Consider the following 23,500-nt stretch of genomic DNA (forward strand, 5'->3'; position numbering starts at 1 on the left):
ATAGCAAAATACACAAAATAACAGTGCAAAATACACCAAATAACCGTTCTATCACCTTCCTTAATCCACCTTCCCTTTTTAGCTATCACTTTCATTTTCTTGTATGTATTCTGTATTACCGCCATCTTTTTTACCTTCGTTTAGTTTGACAACAAATATGATCCGGCAACTTGTCATTTTGCAATTTCAATTCAATAATACTTATAAAAAAGAAAAAAAAGAGAGAGGATCTATTTGCGAAAAAATAGTGAATTATGAGATGCAGAAAAAAGAAGGTAAGAGAGAGAGTCGGAAAGATAGAACAAGAGTTTAGTTTGTGTAGCAACCGTTACTTTAAAATGAAAGTCTCGTTGTAATTGTAGGATATTTTTGTTTGTAAGAATTATTTATAAATAAAGGATATTATAGTCATTTTACTACATGAAAGGAGGTTAGTGTAATTATTCAAACTTGAAGAGAGGTGAATGAAATTATTAGAAACCTCAAGGGAGGTTTCTGAAATTATCCCTTTTGTTTATTCATCTCTTACATGAAAAAATTACTCAAAACTGATCAACACGGTACGAGCCTTGGAATGGGGAAAACGTTCATTCCATTTGTGGGTTTGGAAGCATATCATCTTTCTTACATTCAATCCAAGCATGCTACTCCCAGCGTTTGGTGTTTGTTTAGAATTTATCTTTTTTTTTTGTCTTCTAGTATTTTAAACGACATCGTAATCTTTCCTTCTCCTCACTTGGTGACGTGGCTTTATTTTGTGCGTTGACTTTGGCCCAACTTATTTGTATCTTCAAAAGTCCCTGGACGGCTGGCCAGGCGTACCCCATCATCCAGGTCACCTGTCCCGCCAATTATTAGATTTGGAATCCTATCTTGTCAGATAACAAAGAGCGCTAGAAGAGACTACAAAGATCGCAAAAATCAGTTGCTTGAGAGGTTGAAGTGAGTGCAACTTCAGAATTTCGCGCGGCCCTAAACAACTTTAAGCAGCAAGAACATTCTTCTACACGGAGGTACCAGGAATGCTTAATTAAATAAATTACCTTCAAATTTCTATGTTCGTTTACAGATTGGAATCACGCCTCTTTCAATTTGTATGACAAGCAAATGAATGTTTTATTGTTTAATTCCTGGTAGGAAAAATAACTGAAAATATACTTTCATTGGAAAAAAAAGAATGAAAGTTTTGATGTCTCAGCAAATTTACTACTTAAAGTCTTTTAGGGTCTGTTTGTTTGGAAGGAAAAGGTTTTCCGGAAAACATTTTCCATATTTTCTTTTGTTTGGTTGTTAATTTTTTTGGAAAAATAATTTCCGGTAGAAAATAAATTACACCCAGAAGAGGAAAATAACTTCCCCATCTGTCTTTGTGAAGTTATTTTCCTTCCTAAAATGCAGTCTTCTCTTTCGCCGCGAGATCTCCTCATCTCCGGCAAATAAAAGCTTTCAGTCCAACAAAAAGCCTCCGGCGACATCTCATCAGCAAACAAATCCCTCCTTCTTCGCAGGCGGCATCTCCAACTCCGACAAAGACCCAATTTCGGAGGTAACAGATCATCTCCCTCTCTCTCTCTCTCTCTCTCTCTCTCATTTTTTTTCCTTTAAAAGCTGCCAATATCAACGGTCATGTGTGGATGCGTTTGTGTGAGTGTGAGTTTGTGTGGTCCATTTCTCTAGTCATCGGAACTAGACTTTGCCATTGCGGCCGGTAACCATCTCTCTCTCTTCAGTCAACTTTTTGTTTGTGAGCTGTGCCCGCCATTGTGGATGTGTTTGCTTATGCAGTCTCAGAAGCTTGTTTGACGGCCTAAGCACAATCTCATTCCCGTTCCTACAATAGCATTTCCAACACGGGTGAAGATTCCTTAAGTATTTCCAGAGGTATGATCTCTTGTTAGTTGTTTTTTCCTCCCTTTTCCTTTGAAAAACTGTCTAGAATTACTGGTGTAGATTCTTGAAGTTCCATTTGAATGAATTTTTGTGGGTTGCTTTTGTTTTAGTTTGTTCTTACCTGATTAGGGTTAAATCTGATTTGATTGATGCTAATGAATTAATTTGGCTGCTGAGTTTTGGGGGTTTTAGACCATTGGTAAAAGTTTTAGTGAATTCATTGAGTTTGTGAAGCCACGGGCTGATTCTTGCCGCGGCTGCTTGATTCAAAAGGGAATATAACTGTGGAAATACTTCTGTCTTAATATACTGAAATCTTTCCTCAAATGAAATGAAACACAAGCAGGGCAGCTTCCCAAGTCAGTGACTTTAGAAATTGCCCTGCACAAGCTTGATTTTCTAGTTTGTTCATCTGAACAAATACCTATTAGAAATTGCCCTGCACAACCATGAACCAGCTGAAGTCATAGCATTTTCTACTGCACCTCTAGCCTGTGATTTTAACTGGAATCTAATGGACTGTGCTTGAATATGGAGGATCTACATTTCCACATGAACCTTCGGGTCCATTTTGCCCAAATCCGTTAGGCTTTTCAAGGAGTTCAATAACGTCAGTGATAAATGTTGTCTCGTTGAAAGCCTCGTTTTGCCGAGTACAGATGACAACATGAAGCCCGAAAGGGCCAAAACAAATAGTTCTAGAGATTATAATTGAAACAGAATTAGTTGGCTATAATCAATTGGTCACAACTGATGAATTGTGCAAGATTGTGCAATTCCTGCAATTGATTGGCTCAGAATACCATATACTAAAACAAGTACTATTAGTAAACTGGTGCAGGTTTTGCCTGCATTAAAACATCAGAAGAGGAAAGCAAGATTGATTTGCTACAACACTTGCCTATTTACATATACATTCAAGCTGCCGAGTCATTACACTCATTACCAGCCAATCTAATATGTACAATTACTAGAGGAAACACCAGCATCATCATTCGACAATCACAACTCCAACACCATTCAAGACTATAGAATTTCACTCCAATTGTGTAGATTAGCTTCGAAGGCACTATAAAGGCAACAAAAAGAAAAGAAATAAACATTAAGAATTTGAATTCAACAAATCTACTTCCGAATAGACTGTTAGGAATGTCAAATGAGGACTTCTTGTTCTTTTGAATTTTTGCACTAAACCTGGATTTGTTATATTGTTGATTGAAATTTCTGGTTTATGATTACGCAGGAAAATCCAGGCCATGACAAGTATATTCATAATAAAATCGAGTTGTATGATGAAATGGCTGTTGTGGTTGGGAAAGATCTGGCCACCGGGTCTTTTGCAAAATCATTTGTCGATGTGAATTTGGAAACTCCATTTGTTCCTAAGACAAGTGTGGAGACAAGTGAAGAGACAAGTGTAGAACAAAAGGACGTGACTAGTGCAAGATCCTCAGAAGTGAGAGCAACATCATCGGGAACCAAACAACATCGTAAAAGAAATAGCAGCAATGAAGACATTGAAAAGATGTCTCAACAACTTGGAGAAGTGGCAGCTGCTTTGAACAAAATTAGTGCAAACAAGCTTGATGTCAACCAACTACATGACGAGATTATGAAGATAGAAGGCCATAGCGAAGAATTTCTGGACTTCGTATTCGAGCATTTGGTGCAAAATGAGAAGCTAGGAAAAGCATTTATGGCGAAGAGTCAAAGACTTCGTTTGATTTCTCTCGAGAGGTTCAAGAAAGATTGGGGCGTCGAATAAAGTACTTTGAAGTTGCAAATTCTGCTTCGATGGCATGAGAGGAGTTTTCTTTGTACTTGATAATGATGGAGAAGTTACTGAATCCTACTTGTTTCCTTTTGGATTTCTGTAGGCTGAGTACTTCCGTCACTTGCTTAAACCAGTTACGTAGATTGATATTACTTTTTCAATAGTACGTGAGGCTGGAGTTTGAATATTTTGATTCATTATTTTGGTTTCTGAAAGTGTGGACGTTGAAGATTCATTACAATCAGTTTTCTGGTATGGTTTTTGACATCTTGCTGCTGTTCATCTCCATTGCCTTTTATTGCTTGGAATTAGGAGGATTAAAATTATGTCTTAAAGACTAATTAGGAGATATTAAAATCTGGCAATTTTATGTCTCAGATTATTGAATTAGCTGGATGTTTACAGCCTACGATGGTACATGGGTTTAGTGTGCAATCTGAAGTGCATGTAACTGAATTTTGTTTTCTTTAGGAAGAAGGACAATTTTTGCTTATGGCCTTTAACAGATATGGTGTGGCATTATGTGGTCCAATCTAAGATTTGCTAATCGAAAAGCTCCATTGGTCGGCAGCAAGAATTAACAAATTATGAATAAATTCAAGATTCCATTAATAATTCCATTTAAGAATTCATGGTATAATATGAATAGATATTTTATAGAAATGATAATATGATTATAATGGATAGAAACTAAAATTAGCTTGTAATGAAATGAATGTTTTGATAGTAGAAAAATATTTGCAACATATCAACAAATATATCAGAAAATATTTTCATTGACAAACCAAACACCGGAAAATTATGAAAAAAGGAATTTGGAAAATATTTTCACTTAATAACCAAACACTGAAAAATTATGGGGAAGGAAGTGATTTTCCAAGAAAATGACTTCGATAGAAAATATTTTCCCTAGGAAAATATTTTCAGTCCAACCAAACGGACCCTTAAAGCTAAATTTTTTACAACTATTACAACAAACAGCTCTCTAATTTTCTACTGGAAATAACTTTGTCAGACGGGCACGCATTCTTACGTGTGGCACTGTGTCTTAGAATTAAAAGGGGAAAAAAAACTTTGTTTATTCAATAACTTTGCTTAGTGCTTATCAATGTATGATCCTTCAAATTGAGAACTTATTATTGAAAATTGCCATTATCCAATATGAAGAAAAGGGACCTCTCTCTCTATCTATCTATCTATTATCAATTACCTTGTAGAAAGTATGGTGAATTTTGGTGGTTAAGAGTATAAGCAAAAGTTGGTGAATCTTGATGATTAAACCTTTCTTGAAACTTTCCCATCGTCGCTTCTTAGTTGCATTTTTCCTCCTAAGGACGAAAAGATATTAAAATTAAAATTCCTTTTTCCTTCCCTGTAATCTAAGTTGCTATTAATTAATGATAATGACATGAAACCAAACCGTAATATAAACATGCATTTATTTTTATAATTATTGACCAACTTCTCACTTGAAATTACTAGTAATAAGTCATGTGCTTTGCACGTGATTATAGGATTATACAACATAAATATTTTTGTGAAATTCTATTAAAAATATCATAATTTAATATTTTAAGCACAAGAAATAATTGGAGATGAAATGTAAAGGTTAGAAAATAGTTTTAAACGAGAGAAATTTTCATCTTAATCTTAATTACTAACATTATTGAAACAATTGGCAACATTCAATCTTTATTCCAATTACTAACATTATTGAGTTAATTGGTAACATTTCATTCATTTCGTTACTACCATAACTAAGATGAAATAATTCTAATTATTAGACAAAAAAATGAGGGTACTTTGGTCATAGTAAAAATGAAGACAAAAAATGAGGATACTTTAGTCGCGGTAAAAACTATGACAAAAAAAATGCTTACATTCCACTTGCCTAGACCCAAGGATGTTTTGGTCATAGTAAAAACTAAAACAAAAAATGAGGGTGGTTTGGCCATAGTAAAACCTAAGACAAAAAATGCTTCACACTTAACTTGATTACGCTCTACATGCCTATAGACCCTTCATTTCCAAGTCAATAAAAGGTTTTTCTTTTTCTTGGATGCAGTTGTTTTGCTCTAAGAGCATGTGTATTTTGGCTGGCTATTCAATACTTTGCCATTGCTTTGAGCAAGAAATTTAAGTACAAGAAATAATTGAAGAAGAAGTGTAAAGGTTGGCAAATAGTTTTAAATGAGAGAAATTTTCATTTTAATCATAATTACTAACATTATTGAAAGAGTTGGTAACATTTCAGTTTTTATTCTAATTACTAATGTTATTGAGTTAATTGATAACATTTCATTCATTTCATTACTTTTTTTTCATTCACTTCATTACTACCGTAACTAAGATGAAATAATTCTAATTATTAGACAAAAGAGTACGTTAGTTATAGTAAAAACTAAGACAAAAAATGAAGGTAGTTTGGTCATATGCTTGCACTCAACTTGTTTACGCTTCACTTGCTTAGATGCTTCGTACTTTTATAAGGAGTATAGATATAGATAATATAGATATAGATTAATGTAATTTCCAATGTTGATTGCACTCTCATTCATACGACTCTGTTCGTGAAAATTCATTAAAAACTAGTCCACGAAGTAGAAGCGGAGAAAAGGGAAATTTTCATTGAAGTTGCGGGTTTGGGACCTCATCAACTTTCTCAACATCCAGTCCACCCATACGAATTCGGGCTAATATTTTTGGTTTTCTAGGATTTCAAAATCTTTATTCAAATGACGAGCCCTGACTCTAGTATTAAATCTAAACTCTTCACTAGAAGTTTCCCCATACCTGCAATGGCAACGTATGTCTTAGTTGCTTATCAAAAAACTTGTAAGTTAAAAAAAAAAAAAAAATCCTTCTCCTTCCTGTAATACAACTCCTTTCCAAAAGAATTTGAAGAATCGACATTATCACTTTCCTCAATTCTGATATAGTTCACCGAGCAAATAAATTTAGTCACAATAATTTCGGGCTCAATTATATATTATCAATCTCCTCATTATATCCTGTTCACCAAATTTGTCTTCGTCTCAACGTTATGACACGGGTTTAGGTTGGAAATTAATGAGGGGTTCTCAACTGATTTCTGATTTCGTAAAACCTGATTTTATACAATTGAAACTTAAAAATCGGATTTTTCAGAATAACTCATGTGTTCCCATTTACTATTAAAAAAAGTCATTTTAATAAATTTATAGGTGTTCTCCAAAAAAAGTCAAAAAACTAATTTTGACAGAAATATGACCATGTTATCCTTATATAGTGCACAAGTAAATTTTTGAGCTAATTAAATAATTTTTTATGTAATTGATTAATTTTTTTCTCATGAAGATTAAATGGTGGATGGGGAAAAAAAAAAGAGACGTATAAATGCATTTGAAAGTGAGACAAGAATAGGAAGAACATAGAAACACTATAAAAATTTATCTAATCTTAAGTTGGATAATAATTATGTTGAAATACAAAAAGTAATTTTGTCTACATGAAAAAGTACCATAATCAGAATCCAAAAGCACATCAAGACTTACTTTTGATTTTCAAATTTTTTTTTGGACCCAAAAATTCTAAAAATGGTTTTCTAAAATCAGTTGAGAACAAAATAAAATAAATTTCCAAAAATCAAAAGTTAAAATGAAGTTTTCAAAATCAGTTGAGAACAAGGTAAAAAAAAAATCTCTTATACTTCCTTTTTAATTTCCCAATTCCATGCTTTGCGGGAAAGAACAAAATATTGAATAAATTTTTTTAAAAAAAAAGAAGAACAAAAAGAACAAAAATTAATTGGATTAAGAAAAATCAAAGAAGAACAAGAAAAAAAAAACCAAAAATCAAATTGATAAAACTTGAAGAAGAAGAAGAAAGAGACACATTATTGTTCACATCCATGATATAAGCTGTTTACCAGATCCGTTGTGTTTCCACTAATATTAAAAGAAAGGAAAATTTGACACCGCATCAGCGTAGAAAAACTTTACAAGCATGGTGGTTGAAGAAAGATTTTCATGTCAATTATAGTTTTTTTTTCAATGTTTATAAACATTGATCGGCTTCTCCAATCTTCATTAGAAATTATAAATGTGATTTCCCTAAACAACTGCATGTGATATCCTAAGCCTTCCCAGTAGTCTGGCCAGTTTTTCCCATTATTCGGAAGTCAACTAATTATTTGACTGCATGTCTTTCACTTTGTTTTAAAAAGGGATAAGTCAATTTTGTTTAGTTGAAAAATTAATTCATGATATTAAAGAGAATTATAGAGCTTTTACAAAGTTCGAAAAACCAATGATATTAAAAATAAACAAAGCAAAATTGAGGCATATGGATCATCAGGAAAAAAAGAGATCAAAAAATGAATTGGTATTCATTGAATATTTGGACGGCATCAAAATGGACGTAACTCATTTTAGTCCCTCTTACATTAGTCCCATGACTAATATTTTTTCAATCTCATTTAAGTCCCGTCAATCCTGCTATTGTTATCTTCCGGAACACAAATATCTCCATTTTTATCTTCTTTTGCTAGTGTTAATTGCGTTCTCAATCATTCATCTCTCTACATTACAAATTATTCCATCAGTGTTGGGGCCTTTCTTATCATCATTCTTAACCTCCCAATCCATGCAAACAAATTTGGGCTAAGATTTTTGGTTTTCTTGCGTTTCAAAATATTTAGTTAAATGAGGAACACTGACTCAAGTATTAATATATCTCCTCTTACTTCTGCATACCCATCAACTTCCTAAGCGTTTCTTGCAACTCCCCTAGAAGTTTCCCCATGGCCTTTCAGTGCCAACCTTAGTCTTAATTAGCTGCTTATCAATCATGAGCAGGTAGAAACTTTAGTAAAAATTAAAAAAAAAAAAAACCCTTCTCCTTCGCAAGTAGAACTCCTCAATTCCCCAAAGAATTTGAAGAATCAACGTTATTAATCTCCTCAATTCTCATATACTTCTGGGCAAACAAATATAACAAGAAGACAAAGTTGCAATAATTGATGGCTTAAATTATATAGGGCAAATTCCACTTTACCCCCGTGGTTTAGCATTTTTCACATAACCCCCCTATAGTTTCAAAAGCTATACATAACCCCCTTATGGTTTGGATTAAAGTGTCAAAGTAACGGAAATAGTCACTCGTAACGGCGTTACCTAAAATGTCAAAAACACCCTTATGTAAGGTTGAAATTTATGTATTAACCAAGGGGGGTTATGTGTATATTTTGAAAACCATAAGGGGGTTATATGGTAAAATATAAAAATCATACGGGGTTAATGTGTCATATATTTATAAGGGTAATTTCGACATTTTTAGAAGTTCCGTTACGAGTGACTATTTCCGTTACTTTGACACTTTAATCCAAACCATGAGGGGGTTATGTATAGCTTTTGAAACTATAGGGGGTTATGTAAAAAAAGGGTAAACCACAGGGGGGTAAAATGTAATTTACCCTAAAAAAAAAGGTAATCCAACATAGAAAGATATCCTTTTACCAAATAAATAAAAAGAAAGCAAAAGATAATTAAAAAGAAAGATTACATTATTTTACCACAATTTCATATTATATATATATAATCATATTACGTTATCTATATTATATTCCACAAATATATACAGTATCATTTAAATTCTAATGGGATGGGAGTCATGGGACAGGATTTCTTTCGTCATTCCCCATCCCATCTACAGTAGGGGGAGAAAAATGCCCCCTCCTTCCCCCCATCCCAAGCCCTGCTGTCCCCATTGTCATATCTAAAATTATTAGGCGAAATTAGAATGATATAATTGGCATCTTATGGATGATTATTTGCACAATCAACACTAGTATTTGTGTCTCTAAAATGTAGTTTAACTATAGAGACACTAGTCAGATGATGATCGGTTCGAGGAGATATTGAAAATCTTCTCTACCTCTCCCCTTTCTCCTCTACCCTCTTCCCCTTTAGAAGATTTAGAACCTCCCTTTGAACTATATAAAGATAATACTAATATTTGTAAGGTATTTGAAAAATATTCATACCAAATTCTTGAAAAATATGATACTAATTTTCTTTTCTTTTTCTTTTTGTAATGCAGTCAAGACTCAAAACTTGACAGCCAGTACCCTCACATAAGTTTCTTATAACCAGGTTCAACCCTTCAATTATTATATAGATACACTTGTATAACCTTTTTTTTCTTCTTTCTCCTTTCTGTTATTTTTACAAAAATATAGGTGCATGTATGTGGCTCTATCTTAAACAGGCCATAAAAATTTTTGATGTGGTACTTGTTCTTATTTCGTTTTCTAATTACAATAATAGATCATTAAAAATAAGAAAAAAGAAACAGGAAAAACCAGAAGCACGGATACCAATTACTAGCGATCAAAAGCACGTATGCATACTCTTTTTCCTTGCTAAAAGCCTAAAACACTCACAGAGTCATTAGAAGCAACCAGAGAGAGAGATAGAAATCTTCATGGAAATTAATTCCTACTTTACAACCATTGCCACATTTTCTCAAAGTTTTAATTCAAAATTCATCAAATATCTATTAATGTTATCATCAACTGCGGTTTTCCCTTTCCTCCTGATTAACAAGCATAGCTTCACTTGTTGTAAGTGAACAGTTATCATTGTTAATTGGACGAGGAGCGGAGGTGGAAAGTTACCAATGAACAGCGAACAACAAAAACGAATCTTTTATTCCATAAGCCAACAGCCCAAGTGATATTAATAATTTATGCGATGGCCAGTAAAAATTGCAAAAAGACGAGTAAACGAGACTTTCTTTCAAGTCAATGATATGCAACCGATCACATACTTATTTTTTATGCAATTTCAGATGTACTTAATTCCGAACCGTTCATGCAACAATAGACACAAAATAAAAGCAATAAGACGAGACAAAATGAACAAAAAGCCAGAAAAAAAAGTAAAGAAAAAAGGGTTAACCAATTTTTGGTTACCTTGAAATGTTGGAAAACAAAAATCTCAGCGCTTATAAGGTGATAAGCTGCCAAGCCCGCCAATACTTCCCTTTCTGGCTTCTACTTTGTGGACTAGTTTTCAATAACTTTTCATGTAGAGACACGAATGAATGAGAGCATGATCAACATTGGTGAGAGAGAGTAAAAGTTGGGAGATCACGGGGAAGGTTTAGGAAATCAGACTCATTATGAAGGAATCAGTCAAAAGTTTGTAAACATACATATCTTTCTTTGGGTAAGTTTTATGAGCGAAATTATATATATTCAGCTAGTCCTTTTCATCCATCCGTGTAGCTTCTCAGCAGGAACCACATTGTTCAATTTATGAAATTATGATTCAAGACTTTGCTAAAGTCGGTCAATGTAAAAAAGGTGGAACTAGTAAAGCATGCCGAAGTGTTTAAAATTGAAACAACAACAAATGCTCTTTTCACCTTCCACCCTCCTTCGTGCTAAAGCTAAAGTTGAGGAGTCGGGGGAAAATGAAAACGAAAAAAGAAGGGAAAAATCGTTTTGTTGCTGAATTGTTTAAATTTTAAAAATGCATTTGAGTCGCTCCTTCTCTGCATGAGGATGCGTGGCACTTAGTGCCATTTCCATTTATAATGAAAAGTATATGTCGGCTGTGTTAACGTTATATGGTGCTATTTGGAACGTACGTTCTAAATTTCTTTTTTAGCCACAATATGATATTTAAAAGTTGGGAACGGTTGTCACAAGTAGGGTTGCAAACGAGCCGAGTCGAGTCGAGTATTGAGCTAATCGAGCCGAGTCTCGACTAAATTTTACCAAGTTCGACCTCGACGAGCCGGCAATTTTCAAGCTCGAGTTCGACTCGAATCAAGTCGAGCCAAGCTCGAGCTCAAGCTCGAAAAAAATAAAAAATAATTATTTTATTTTTAAAAAAATAAATAAAATAATATTTTTTCTGAATAAATAATAAAATATTAAGGATATATACGTAATTTTACTATGAAAATAAAAAATAAAAAATATATATAATATACGTAATTTTATTATTAAATAAAAATAAAAATAAAAAAATACTCAAGCTCACGAGCCGGCTCACGAGCTAACGAGCTTAATATTCTGAGCTCGAGCTCGACTCGAGCGACTCGCGAGCGGCTCGATTCGTTTGCAACCCTAGTCACCAGCAACGGTTCTTGCCTCATTTTCTAGTATGTTAACATTAAGTTAGTTTAATTGGTAAGGACGGATCATTTTTTCGTAAAAGGTCATGCATTTGAATCTCGCTGTTTATATGAGGGTTGTGTTCATAAGTAACCTATGATCCTGAAAATATGTGCGCATAAGTAACCTATGGTCCTAAGATTACGTGCTTTGATATGTACTGATGACTAGAGCCAAATTCACACAAATATTTTCCGACCAAAAAAATTGTATTTAAATGTTTTGTATTAAAAGGTGACATTTTGGTGAAATGACATGTCTTCAACTTTTCCCCTCTAATTTCAATCTCTTTTTGCTTTATACCACTTTCATTCATCAGTTAGTTGTGGCAATCTTTATATTAATTGAACGCAGTACTTAATTATATTTTTTACTACTGCTTTATTTTCCTTATGCTTTTCGTATGGACGAATGGACAATAAAAGCTACTCCATTATTGGCAGAGGACCAGCATTACAAGGGCTTGGCGTTCACATTGACGAAAGGAAACATCCAGGAAATTTGCACCTAGAAAGACTTTTCTCAAATGAATGATAGACTTATAGGGGGAGAAGGCAATTCTCTTTAAGATGTTGAAGTTGACGATGAAAATCATGGAAAACTGGTGAGAAAGCCTTGGGAAGAAACTTGGCAAAAGTAGAGGTGAGACCCACACTACAAAATGAAGGGTACTGAAATTGTTAAGATTTCGCAGCCTATATCAGTTGATACAAGATTAGATGTTAGAGAACTAATTGTATGTTTTATTTGTGAATATTTCCCTTAGATTATGACCAAATATTGTGCTAAGAACTGGATTTTACTCATATTTAAAGTAGTTATTAAATAAGAAATATGGTGAACTCCAGTTCTCAGTTAACAAGGCCCTTATTTTGACCAAGATAGCCCACCAGTTCAGGATTTTTTTTGAGTTCAATATATCCCTACCATGTTAGAAACCAGAAACAAAATTCTGTGTAAGAATAAGTAGTCTTTGATGGAGGTGAAGCTTTACCACTTATTAGCAATATCTTAGGCTTGTACATTGTTACATAAAACATTAAAGTTCCGTAATTGAGTTGCATCTGAACTGGTTGTATCAAGTCTTCCGATTGATGAAGAATTTGAGGTACAAAGATGGAAGGGCAGAAGAATGGCTGAGTTTTGATGACATTCATTCATCCAAAAAATATATATATATATATTCTACATCTTGAAGTTGCTTTAATCTTCATGTTCACCTAGATAAGAGGTTGTTATTAATTGCTGATTGATTGTGTGTTGATTTTTCAGGATGTTGTATGTTGAATTTTTCTTCAGCTGAAAGTATAATATTGATTGAGTGTGACAGCAACTGATTGCTGGTCTTCCCTAGCTTCATGTCCTACTGTAGATGTTCATAAGCTTGACAGCATTCTGGCTTCATTAAAACTTCTAGATACATGTGATAATATTGATACCACCAATGAATGCTGCAATAGAATTTGCCAGAATTCCATATCAGCCGCAGCCAAAAACTAGTTCTCAGCAATTATAACATGAAAACATTGAGCAGCATTTCCATCTTGCCTGATGAATCAGCTATTATAAGGGACTGTGCGAATATCGTGCTCCGGTGGCTTGCCAATAAGCTTAATCCTTCTTCTGCAAACAGAGTACATAGAGGACTTTCTCGCTGTCACTTAAATTGAGTTCTTTGTGGTGCGAAGACTCTGAATTAGGCTCAAACTGAAATCAATCAACTATGAGCTGGAAAATAACTAGTTCCGATTGTTCCTTGATTAAAGATTACTAACCTCGAATCTTGCCTCTTCATAAATCGCAGGACTGCAGATTAGCAAGTTGATGCTTGCTTTACTGGCCATCTCCAACATACTCTGATTTTTCACAACAAAAGTCAATACCATATCAGATGACATCTACAAGTGCCTGGCTCTTGCAACTTGCAAGAGAAAACTCCTGATGCATTTGTTTCTGAAAAAGAACATTCCATACAAGTTTGATCTCTTCATAGATAATTGCTGCCAAGGAGCAGACATAAAAGACTCGAGTCACGCAGAAAAGTCGATGTAAAAGCTTCTTCTATTCATTTATTCTAAATGTAGATACTTAACTCCAGAAGGGATTCAAATGTTATTCTGATCCTTCTTTAACATGCACGTACAACCCAAACCCCAATATTAGTTAAAGAATTATCAGTGGAACTGGATATATAATTGCTTGAAATGGAAATTAGGAAAAAGCACATACATAGAATGGTTTAAATTGATAGAGTGAAAAAACATTCTTGGAGTAAAATATGATAAAAAATTTTGTCATATTACCCCAAAACATTTTTGTTGATAATTAAGGAATAGTCACAGAAAATTGTATCACTGCTATAGTTACAATCAAGTATAGAAAAAACATCATCTAGGTAGGAATAGAAAGCTAAACATGATGAAAAACAGCAACTATAGTACAGCTAAAGAAGAAGCACGTCTTGAAAGGAATTTTGGTACTGGTGGACAAGGCTTCAATTAACACTTGTTTTTGCAACATCACCCTTCTTGCAGTGGCAATTTTGTGGCTACCTATAACCTGAGAAATACTGACAAATTACACTTGATCAGTATTGTCAGAAACACAAAGCTAATTCATCCATGATACTAACACAAGTACGATCATGTAAATTAATTTGTAATTCTACTAATGTAAAAAATAATGACATTGAACTCAAAAATAAATAAGAAGAAAGAAGAGAAACTAATGTACTTAAATCCATTTTCCCATCGGAACAGCTCAAAAGGTGTTAGCAGTTCTGCACCTCAAGAAAGTTAAAAAAAAAAAAAAAAACTTGAGCTCAATACGAAAAGTGTTAATCTGGATTCCTACGCAATAGCAAATTCTATGCTAGTGGAGAAGTAGATCATTTTGGGGAAAAAAAGCTCAAAAGAAGGGGATAGTTGATAACATTGGAGGAAGGGAAGAAAGCACATACATGAGAACCAGTCAGGATTTTGATCAAACAGGTGGTCTTCAACAAAGAAATGGACTTCACAGCTGTGTGCTAAAAAATGGGTCCAGGGCATTTCTGGCACTAGGATTGTCCCACTGTAACAATTCCCACCATTCTTTATCTCCCCTGATTTTACGAAGCGTGCTGGGAGGACATGGTAGTCCGTCGATGGTAGGAGGAAACAAAGGCAGCCTCTTTACCTTTGGACAATGAAATATTTTAATCTCCTCAATTGAATCGCAGATCATGGCTGCCTTGCAAATGTTATTCAGTTGTGGCAGCATATCCAGACTCAAGCACCTTAAATTTGGAAGGCTGACCATGGCACTGGCTCCACTTGAAGTCAATTGGATGCCTTCTCCTCCTCCTTGTCCTGCTCCATTGCCATAAGCTGCTATCTCCTCCAGTCCTTCACAACCTAAAACTCTTAATGTTTGAAGATTTTGAAGGCTCTGCAGCAACTGCACTGTGAATAGCTGCTTCATGTTGTGACATTCAGAAATCCACAAATGTTTAAGGGAAGAAAAGGTGCCAGCTGGAAGCAAATACGGCTCTGATTCTTCGTAAAAAAGACCAACCAGATTTGGCAACCCGGAGAGGCTTAGTACTTCGAGACCACGGAGTGGACTAAAAGAAGAGTCTTCCGGCTGATCACGTGGAGAAGCAGAGGACAATTGCCAGAGGAACTCTATTCCAGCTGAATCCTTAATATCCACTTCAGACAAGTCGCTTAAATTTATAAAATTCCTAAAAACATCTGACAAGCACCTAATGCCCTTACAATCCTCGATTACCAGACGTGTCATATCATCTGGCAGATAGTTAGATCCTCTATCAAGCTTACACTGATGGAAATACAGTTCTTTCTTCCGGTGGTCCTCAGAATCACTATCCTCATCATCAATATCATAAAATTGATCCTCAGTTAAGATGTCATTGATATAAACATTATAGTATTTTGGCCACCGAATAATTTTATAGAAGTCCGTAAAAGACAAACATCCTTCAAAAATTTCTAATTGGTTCAACACTTCTGGATCATTAACTTGTACAGTACCAGAGAGTGGCAATACTAGCAATTGAAGACGATGCAATTGGGAAAATGTTCCTTTTGGTATTATCTTTCTTCTTAAAGTCAGACACTGGTTCAAGTTAAGCCATTCGAGATTGACCAGTGACTCCCAACCTTGAGGAAAATCCTCAATCTCAGTCTTGGATAGGTCCAAATCCTTCAATTGCTTGAGCTTTCCCAGTGGTGGCACAAATCGGAGGCTTTCACAACCCCCCAAAATCAAAGCAGTGAGATTCACCAAGTCTGAAACAAAATTTGGCAACTCTGTTATACCTTCTAGATTCAAAACTTTAAGTCCATACATGTGCCGAAAGAATGAATCTGGGATTTCTTTTATGCAAACCCAAGAAAGACGCAAGGTTGAGAGCTTAGGACAATTTGGTGACCAGGCTGGTGGAACTTCTATTTTTGCACCGTCATATGAAACTGAATGAAAGGAGACTGCATGGAGATCTTCTGTCCATTCTTCCTGTGTTACTTTCGAAAATTTCTGTCCTAAGCTTTTCACCAAGAACCTTGGTACATCATCTCTGCTGCTCTCTGGTTTGGAGTTTCCATGCGTGATCCTTAATGCCATATCTCTGACCAAATCATGCATCTTCACACGGTCATCCCCTTCGAAATTTTTTGCTTTTTCCAGCAAGCAAACTCTTATCAGTTTGTTTAATATCTTTTGACCTTGATCAAATGCTTTTGACCATGAGTCCCGTTTTGACATCAGCTCTGCCCCAATAAAGTGGCGTATTAGTTCCTTTCTTTTTATTTTCCAATCTTCTGGATAAAGACAACAATACAAGAAGCAATTCCTTTCATATTTATCCAGGCGATTGAAACTCCATTCCAGGATACGAAACACATCTCGTTCCATCTCATGATACCCAATTGAACATGTTTTCAATTGTTCCAATGCATTTCTCCACTCACAAATGTCTCTCACACCTCTCATGCTTCCAGCCACTGTGATAATGCCAAGAGGCAAACCATCACACTCTTCCACAATGGACTTGGCAATACTTTTCAAATCTCCTTGAAGCAAGGGCTCTCTGCCAAGTTTATACTTGAACAAATCCCAAGCTTCGTCTTTGTTCAAAGTTTGCAAATCAAACTTTCTTTGACATTGTATCCTGTTGCACACTTCCAGTGAGCGTGTAGTCAAAATCAATCTGCACTTGTTTGGATGAAGAGGAATCCCTACCCTGTCTAAACAAAATTCTTCCCAAACATCATCCAATATGAGTACTATTAATTTCAGCATTTTCCCGAATGCTTCACGCAATATTCTTGCCCTGGCGTCTTCCTCGTCCCTACTTGATAGAGTAACACCTAAGACATTGGCAATCTTATCCTGCAAACTGGTGACACTGAAGTCTTGAGATACTGTAACCCAAAGCACTTTATAACTGGGTTTTTCTGAGAGATGGTACTCAATGTGCTTTGCCAGTGTGGTCTTACCAACTCCACCCATACCATAAATCCCAATGCTTGATATATTATCAGTCACCAAGCATGGACAAATTGTCTGCTTAGCTTCCTCGAAATTTACTCCAAACAATTTGGTTGGCAGGCCAAGTTATCTTGAAGACGCTGAGACCTGCCAATACACAAAAGTGTGTATTATATTTCCGTTAGTTTTCACTGCTAAGAAGCAACTCCAAAAATATTGAATTAAGACTCCAACAATTGAACTAAGATTTCTGTGCCCAGTAAAGCAATTATGCACTTGATGAGATAAGAAACAACTCTGACCATTACAAAATTGTGATGGACATGATCTCACTGTACCTGAAATTTTACAAGCAAGCTTGAGGAGGCTGAAAATCTTGACACTGCCAAAGGTATCTAATTTTTTTCTGTTTTTCTTTTGATTTTATACGAGTATGATTGTTGAGTATTGAGGAATCAATGATAAAAGTTGAACTAATAGGAGACCATGAGTGATTTAAAGAGTTGAGCATTACAATATCTAAGTCGAGGTCTATTGTGGAAAAAGGGTTTGTTATCTGCTAAAATGAGCTTTCTGGAATCATACAATCAATTTGCCAAGAATGAAAAAATGTTCTTTCCGAGATGGCCTACTGATTTAGCCCAATCAAGTAGATACTTAGAAGGAGCTGTTGAAGTGCATAGTTGTTTGTTTCATAGTTTGTTTTCTGTTGGGTCCGAGTAATTACTTGTATGGTTCCCTATTTTTGGGTAGTTATCGTAACTTTTATAGGCTAATGTAATTGTTCCTGGAAAGTGCATAAAAGGTGCAAGCTAGGCTTTTTTTTTTTTTAATTTAAGTTACAGGATAAACTTATCAAAATTTTGAAGTGAAATTATCGAGTATTTTCTTTAGGTTTGATTTTTTTTTGGGTATATATCAACATTAAATGGATAGTTTAAATAAAATATACTCCTTCTTTTTTTTTTTATAAATAGGAGATTTTAAATCGAAAATCTCCTACTTACAATCTCACACCTTAACCCTCCTTCATTAAACCTACTCCATTATCAACAAGTTGATGTTAAAGACAATGATGAGAGGAAAAATCCAAGAAGTTGCAGAGAAGGATACTATAATGGTCTTCACTTCCGTGTAAACGGAAGGATAATTAAATGATATTGATGTTCATTCAAGACTAGTTTTCTAAAACGCTTCTCCCTTGTTCACCACTCACAAATAACAATCTCTGCACTCACCGTCAGTATCCTATTTAATGTATTTTTTCGAAAACTTTTGGATGCTTCAAAATATTTCCATAGTTGATATTTTAAACAAAATTTATTTTTTTTAGAATAGGGCAAAAAAAGTGCATGATTCATCTATAAAATTTAAAAATTCATCAACAAAATGCATGTTCTTTGTTTGTCCAACAAAAAAAAGAAAAGAAAAGAAGTACTATGCAGCAAAACGTACTTCATTAGTCTTTGAGTAAGATACCTTGTGTAATTTTTTATTTCATTATTTTTAACTTTGAGTTTATCAAATTAAAGATCTAAACGGAACAAGTAACAGGAGCTGTGCCCCAAAAAATGTAAGGATAACAATGGCTCAAACAAATTATTTTTCTTCCCAAACATTGATCTTCTCTATACAACTTTGCAACTATGATAATATTCAAAATTCTTGCCAGGAAATATCAATCCTGTAACAAGCTTGAACAGAGCACTCCATGTGTTGAGAAGAAGAACAAGTGATCAAGGTTTACAGGCCTTAGAAAGCTAGATATAACATGATGAAGTGAGAAACAACTACAAAAAATTTGCAAATTCAAGATCGAGTATAAAATCATTGTACCTTGAAATCAGGACAAGTTATCTTGAAAAAGTTGAGAACTGTAAGACTCTGCCAAAAGACAAGAGTTTGTATTAGATTTTGGTTTAGCTTTCACTAATCCAAGGAGGATGATCATTGAGTTTTGGTGAATGAATTATAATTGAATCAAGATTTTTATGCCATGTAAAACTATTATAACATGATGAAATAAGAAACAACTCCAAACACATACAAATTCCAGATGGAAGTGATTTCACTGTAGTTGCACCTGAAATTGACAAGTGAACTCGAAGAAGCTGAAAACCTTGAAACTCTGCCAAATTGTATGTATTACGTTAATATTTTTTCTTTGTTTCTTTTGATTTTCACTACTTCTTGGAGTACATGTATGGAGGAAGATGGTAAACGTTGAACTAGTTGGAGACGTCCAGTGACTTAAAGAGTACAGGATAACCAACGGGCCCTTGTCCAGGAAATTTTCAGGAAAGTCAGAGTAAAGGCTACTGAAACTGCAATGATTAAAAAGCCAGTTAATTTTTTTGTTGGACAATCATACATAGCTCGATTATCATGTTTAAAAAAACTCTAAACTCAGCCCCACATAGATAAAATAAATAGAGATTTACATGGTTCCATCAAATGAACTACGTTCATGGGTAGTGGAGTAAACCGTCAAATAACCTATATCTACGGATAGAGAAGTAGAATTTTCATTATGAAGAAAAAACTAGAATTTTCAAATAACCTATATCTTTTTGTCTAGTGTTCAAACTAAAACTAACTTAAATTCACTTTATTTATAACCACATAGGGGAAGAATTCCTTTATAAAACTTCGGAGATAGAACAGTTATTTGGCACATTTTGCAGTGTTATTTTGGCCTAATTTTGGCTATTTACTATGCTAAGTACTGAGATTCAACTCATATCTCACATTCGTATGAATTGTAGGTGGTCGTCATAAAAAATGAGCTCGCGAGGCAATTTTCAGAAGATCTTTCATTTCAGAGCGTGGCCACGCCTTGGAAGGTGGACGAAACCGAAAGACGGACCGTGGTCCACGTGAACTCGGAACGTGGGATCAGAGCTCTAGAGACAACACTAGGCTTTGCACCAGACGTTTCCTTTTTTGCTTCTTCTTGGACGGCGGCTATAAAAAGAAAATGACAAAGCAAGATTTGGGGACATCAACTTTTTAGCCTTAGTTTTAATTTTTCTTTGTCTACTTTTTGGTCAGACGCTTCGTCCTTGCTTTTTCGTTGCTTTTTCTTTGCTTTTGTTTCTGCGGCGGCTAGCGGCCAGACATTGGGATATTTTTGCGGATTGCATCTGGGCTCTGTACAACGGAGACCCTTTTTACTCTTTCACTTTTGGCTCTTCTAAATTCCGTGAGATTCCTCTTGTGCTTTTCCAATTCCTCGGCAATCAATTGAATGTATTCAATTAAATCGCACGGGATTGATACGATGAGGAGCGGCTAATTTAGTCCTCTACCCAAAGGTTGACGCAAGGGCGCGGTCCATCACACCTGTGAGATCTAATCAAGCTTTCTTTATTTCTTCCAATTCGTTATTATTCGTGCGTTTTCTGAATTAATTGTTCATGGGTATTTTATTAATTGAATATCAACGGCCGGGTATTTGATTTAATTTAATAGCCTACTGCCACGTTAATTAAATAGAATCCGTAATTGTTCATTTAATTGACACCTCGTGGCAACCACCATAATTGGTTTTATGTTGGGGAAACGCAAGATCTAATTTAAATAAACCCTCTTAGCGTGTTTGTTGGTTAGGGTTGGGTTCTTCTAGCTTTAATGCAATTGGGTAATTAAATTCCTACGGTCGTACCTAGGGTTGTTATCTGGTTAGGGAAGCAGTCAATGGTCGTACCTTGACTGTCGGAAAGGTAAGGAAGAACTGGTTGTCAGAGCTTATTGATAACTATAACCAATCTAGTGATGAATAGATGAAATATCTTTGCATCGATGATCATTTAAGTGGACCGTGCCTGAGCAGTTGATCCTTTGGGTAGAACTTTTATTAATTGCTATTTTTAGTAAATTGTGTTTTGTGAGTTAGTTTTGAATTTAGTTCGTTTTATTTTTATTTTACTTTTATTTTATTTATTTCTCTCCCATTGAAAATCCCCCAATTTTGTTCTACTGATTTGGAAAGAAATAATTTCCTACCTGCTCCCTGTGGAATCGACCCTACTTGCCATTGTACGCAAAATTAGTATTTTTATAGACAAATCCGGTATATTGGATCAAGCAAACTCTTCGGGACAGGGTGAATTAAGTAACCCATTGCACACCTAGGGTCCCTGCTCCAGTACTTAGATTTGTTCTATAATTAGTTAATTGAGGTGGTAATTAGGACTTTTTAGTAATTATTATTGCACAGGTTCGGCACCTGTCAATTTTTGGCGCCGTTGCCGGGGAGCTGGCGTTTGGATTATTTGTTTCTTTTCAAATTCAGTTTTTGTTTTATTTTTATTTTTATTTTATTCTATTTTTCTTGGTATTTTTGCTAGTTTATGCCCCGTTCTTCTCGCATAGGTGAATTAGTATACGACCCTGAGGTTGAGAAGGCAGCGCGTAGGCGGAGGCAAGAGACCAAGAGGCAAAAAGAAGGGCACTTATTTGCTGCAAACGAGTCAGCGGAAGACGAAGTAAGCATGGCCAACACCCAAACATTGAGGGAGCTGGCTGCTCCGGAACTGACGCACCAGCCCTTATGCATCACATTCCCCACTCTGGCTGAGAATACTGCTTTCAAACTGAAGTCGGGGTTGATTCATCTCTTACCTTCTTTCCATGGTCTCTCTGGTGAAGAACCCCACAAGCACGTTAAAGAGTTCGAGGTGGTTTGCTCTAGTATGAAACCTCCTGGGGTCACTGAAGAGCAAATTAGACTGAGAGCCTTTCCGTTCTCTCTCAAGGATGCAGCTAAAGATTGGCTGTACTACCTACCAGCAGGTAGTATTACCACATGGGCGCAGCTGAAAAAGAAATTCTTGGAAAAATTTTTCCCTGCATCCCGGGCTACGAGTTTGAGGAAGGAGATCTGCGGCATTAAACAATATCCCGGTGAGTCCTTGTATGAATACTGGGAAAGGTTTAACAAGTTGTGCACTAGATGCCCGCAGCATCAAATTAGTGAACAACTGTTAATCCAATACTTCTATGAAGGGCTCCAATCAACAGATAGGAGTATCATCGATGCTACGAGTGGGGGAGCACTTGCAAACAAGACACCGAGGGAAGCGTGGGAGCTCATCGAAGCCATGGCAGAGAACTCCCAGCAATTTGGCTTACGTGAGAGCAACCCTCCCCGTAGAGTCAACGAGGTAGAGACTTCATCCTTACAGCAGCAACTGTTGGAATTGACGTCGGTTGTTAGGCAATTAGCCATGAGAGACACGCCGCGAGCAAAGGTGTGTGGAATCTGCACAAATATGGGCCACCATACTGACTCATGCCCTATGTTGCAAGAAGATGGGGCTGAACAAGTGAACATGGCTGGAGGCGTGCCCGTGCCTCGTAGACAGTACGACCCGTACTCCAATACATACAATCCGGGCTGGAGGGACCATCCCAATCTGAGTTACGGGAACAGGCAACAAAATTCATTTCCGAATCGTCCACCAGGATTTCAGCAACCATGGCAACCGAAACTGCAACCCTCATCCTCCAACACAGGGAGTTCCTTGGAGGATATTGTCAAGAGTCTAGCCACGACTACCGCCCAACTCCAGCAAGAGACCAGGTCATTGACCACAAATATGGCTCAACTCCAGCAAGAAACTAGAGCTTTAACCATGAGCACCAATCAGTTCCAGCAGGACACAAAATCAGGCATGAAGGATATGGAGATTCGAATGAGTCAAATGGCAACTGCCATTAATCGCCTAGAGTCCCATGTTTATGGAAAATTGCCATCTCAACCCGAGCCAAATCCCAGGAATGTAAGTGCTATGACTCTAAGGAGTGGCAAAGAGGTGGAGGGACCTAAGTTGGTAAATTCGAAAAGCAAAAATGAGGAGGAGATAGAAAAGGAGATTGAAGAGGAAGGGCGCATTCGCGAAGAGTCTAAGGTAACGTCTATTCCTTCGATCCCTATTAAATCTAATATAGCTCCTTTTCCTTGCAGGTTGGAAAAGACAAAGAGGGCAGAAAAGGAAAAAGAAATCCTGGATGTGTTCCGCAAAGTTCAAGTAAACATCCCCCTATTGGACGCGATCAAGCAGATACCCAAGTACGCAAAGTTCTTGAAAGACTTGTGCGTTAACAAAAGAAAGCTAAGAGGTGATGAAAGAGTGATGGTAGGAGAGAATGTATCAGCTGTACTTCAAAGGAAACTC

At 35.8% G+C, this 23,500-nt stretch overlaps 1 protein-coding gene and 1 non-coding gene across 2 annotated transcripts; both read right to left on the minus strand.

Annotated features, from left to right (window-relative positions):
- Positions 1-15,493: 15,493 nt before the first annotated feature.
- On the minus strand, positions 15,494-17,342 carry LOC113771622 (probable disease resistance protein At4g27220). Its single transcript, XM_027316195.1, has 2 exons — positions 15,600-17,342; positions 15,494-15,520 (listed from the first exon to the last, which is right to left on the minus strand). The coding sequence occupies exons 1-2, from the start codon at positions 17,340-17,342 to the stop codon at positions 15,494-15,496; spliced, it is 1,770 nt and encodes a 589-aa protein (XP_027171996.1).
- A 4,844-nt stretch (positions 17,343-22,186) lies between these two features.
- LOC113772667 lies at positions 22,187-22,293 on the minus strand. The gene has a single exon (XR_003468629.1). It is a non-coding gene; the product is annotated as a small nucleolar RNA R71 (small nucleolar RNA).
- Positions 22,294-23,500: the final 1,207 nt, after the last annotated feature.

This window comes from Coffea eugenioides, chromosome 5, assembly GCF_003713205.1.
Source record: "Coffea eugenioides isolate CCC68of chromosome 5, Ceug_1.0, whole genome shotgun sequence".
Classification (NCBI taxonomy): domain Eukaryota; kingdom Viridiplantae; phylum Streptophyta; class Magnoliopsida; order Gentianales; family Rubiaceae; genus Coffea; species Coffea eugenioides.

What these genes read in the sequence shown, in the direction of transcription:
- LOC113771622 (XM_027316195.1), bottom strand. Translation starts at nt 17,342, where the DNA reads ATGGGTGGAGTTGGTAAGACCACACTGGCAAAGCACATTGAGTACCAT. An exon ending in CAGATGATATGACACGTCTG is followed by an intron (nt 15,521 to 15,599) that starts GTAATCGAGGAT and finishes ACTTGTCTGAAG; the next exon opens with TGGATATTAAGGATTCAGCT.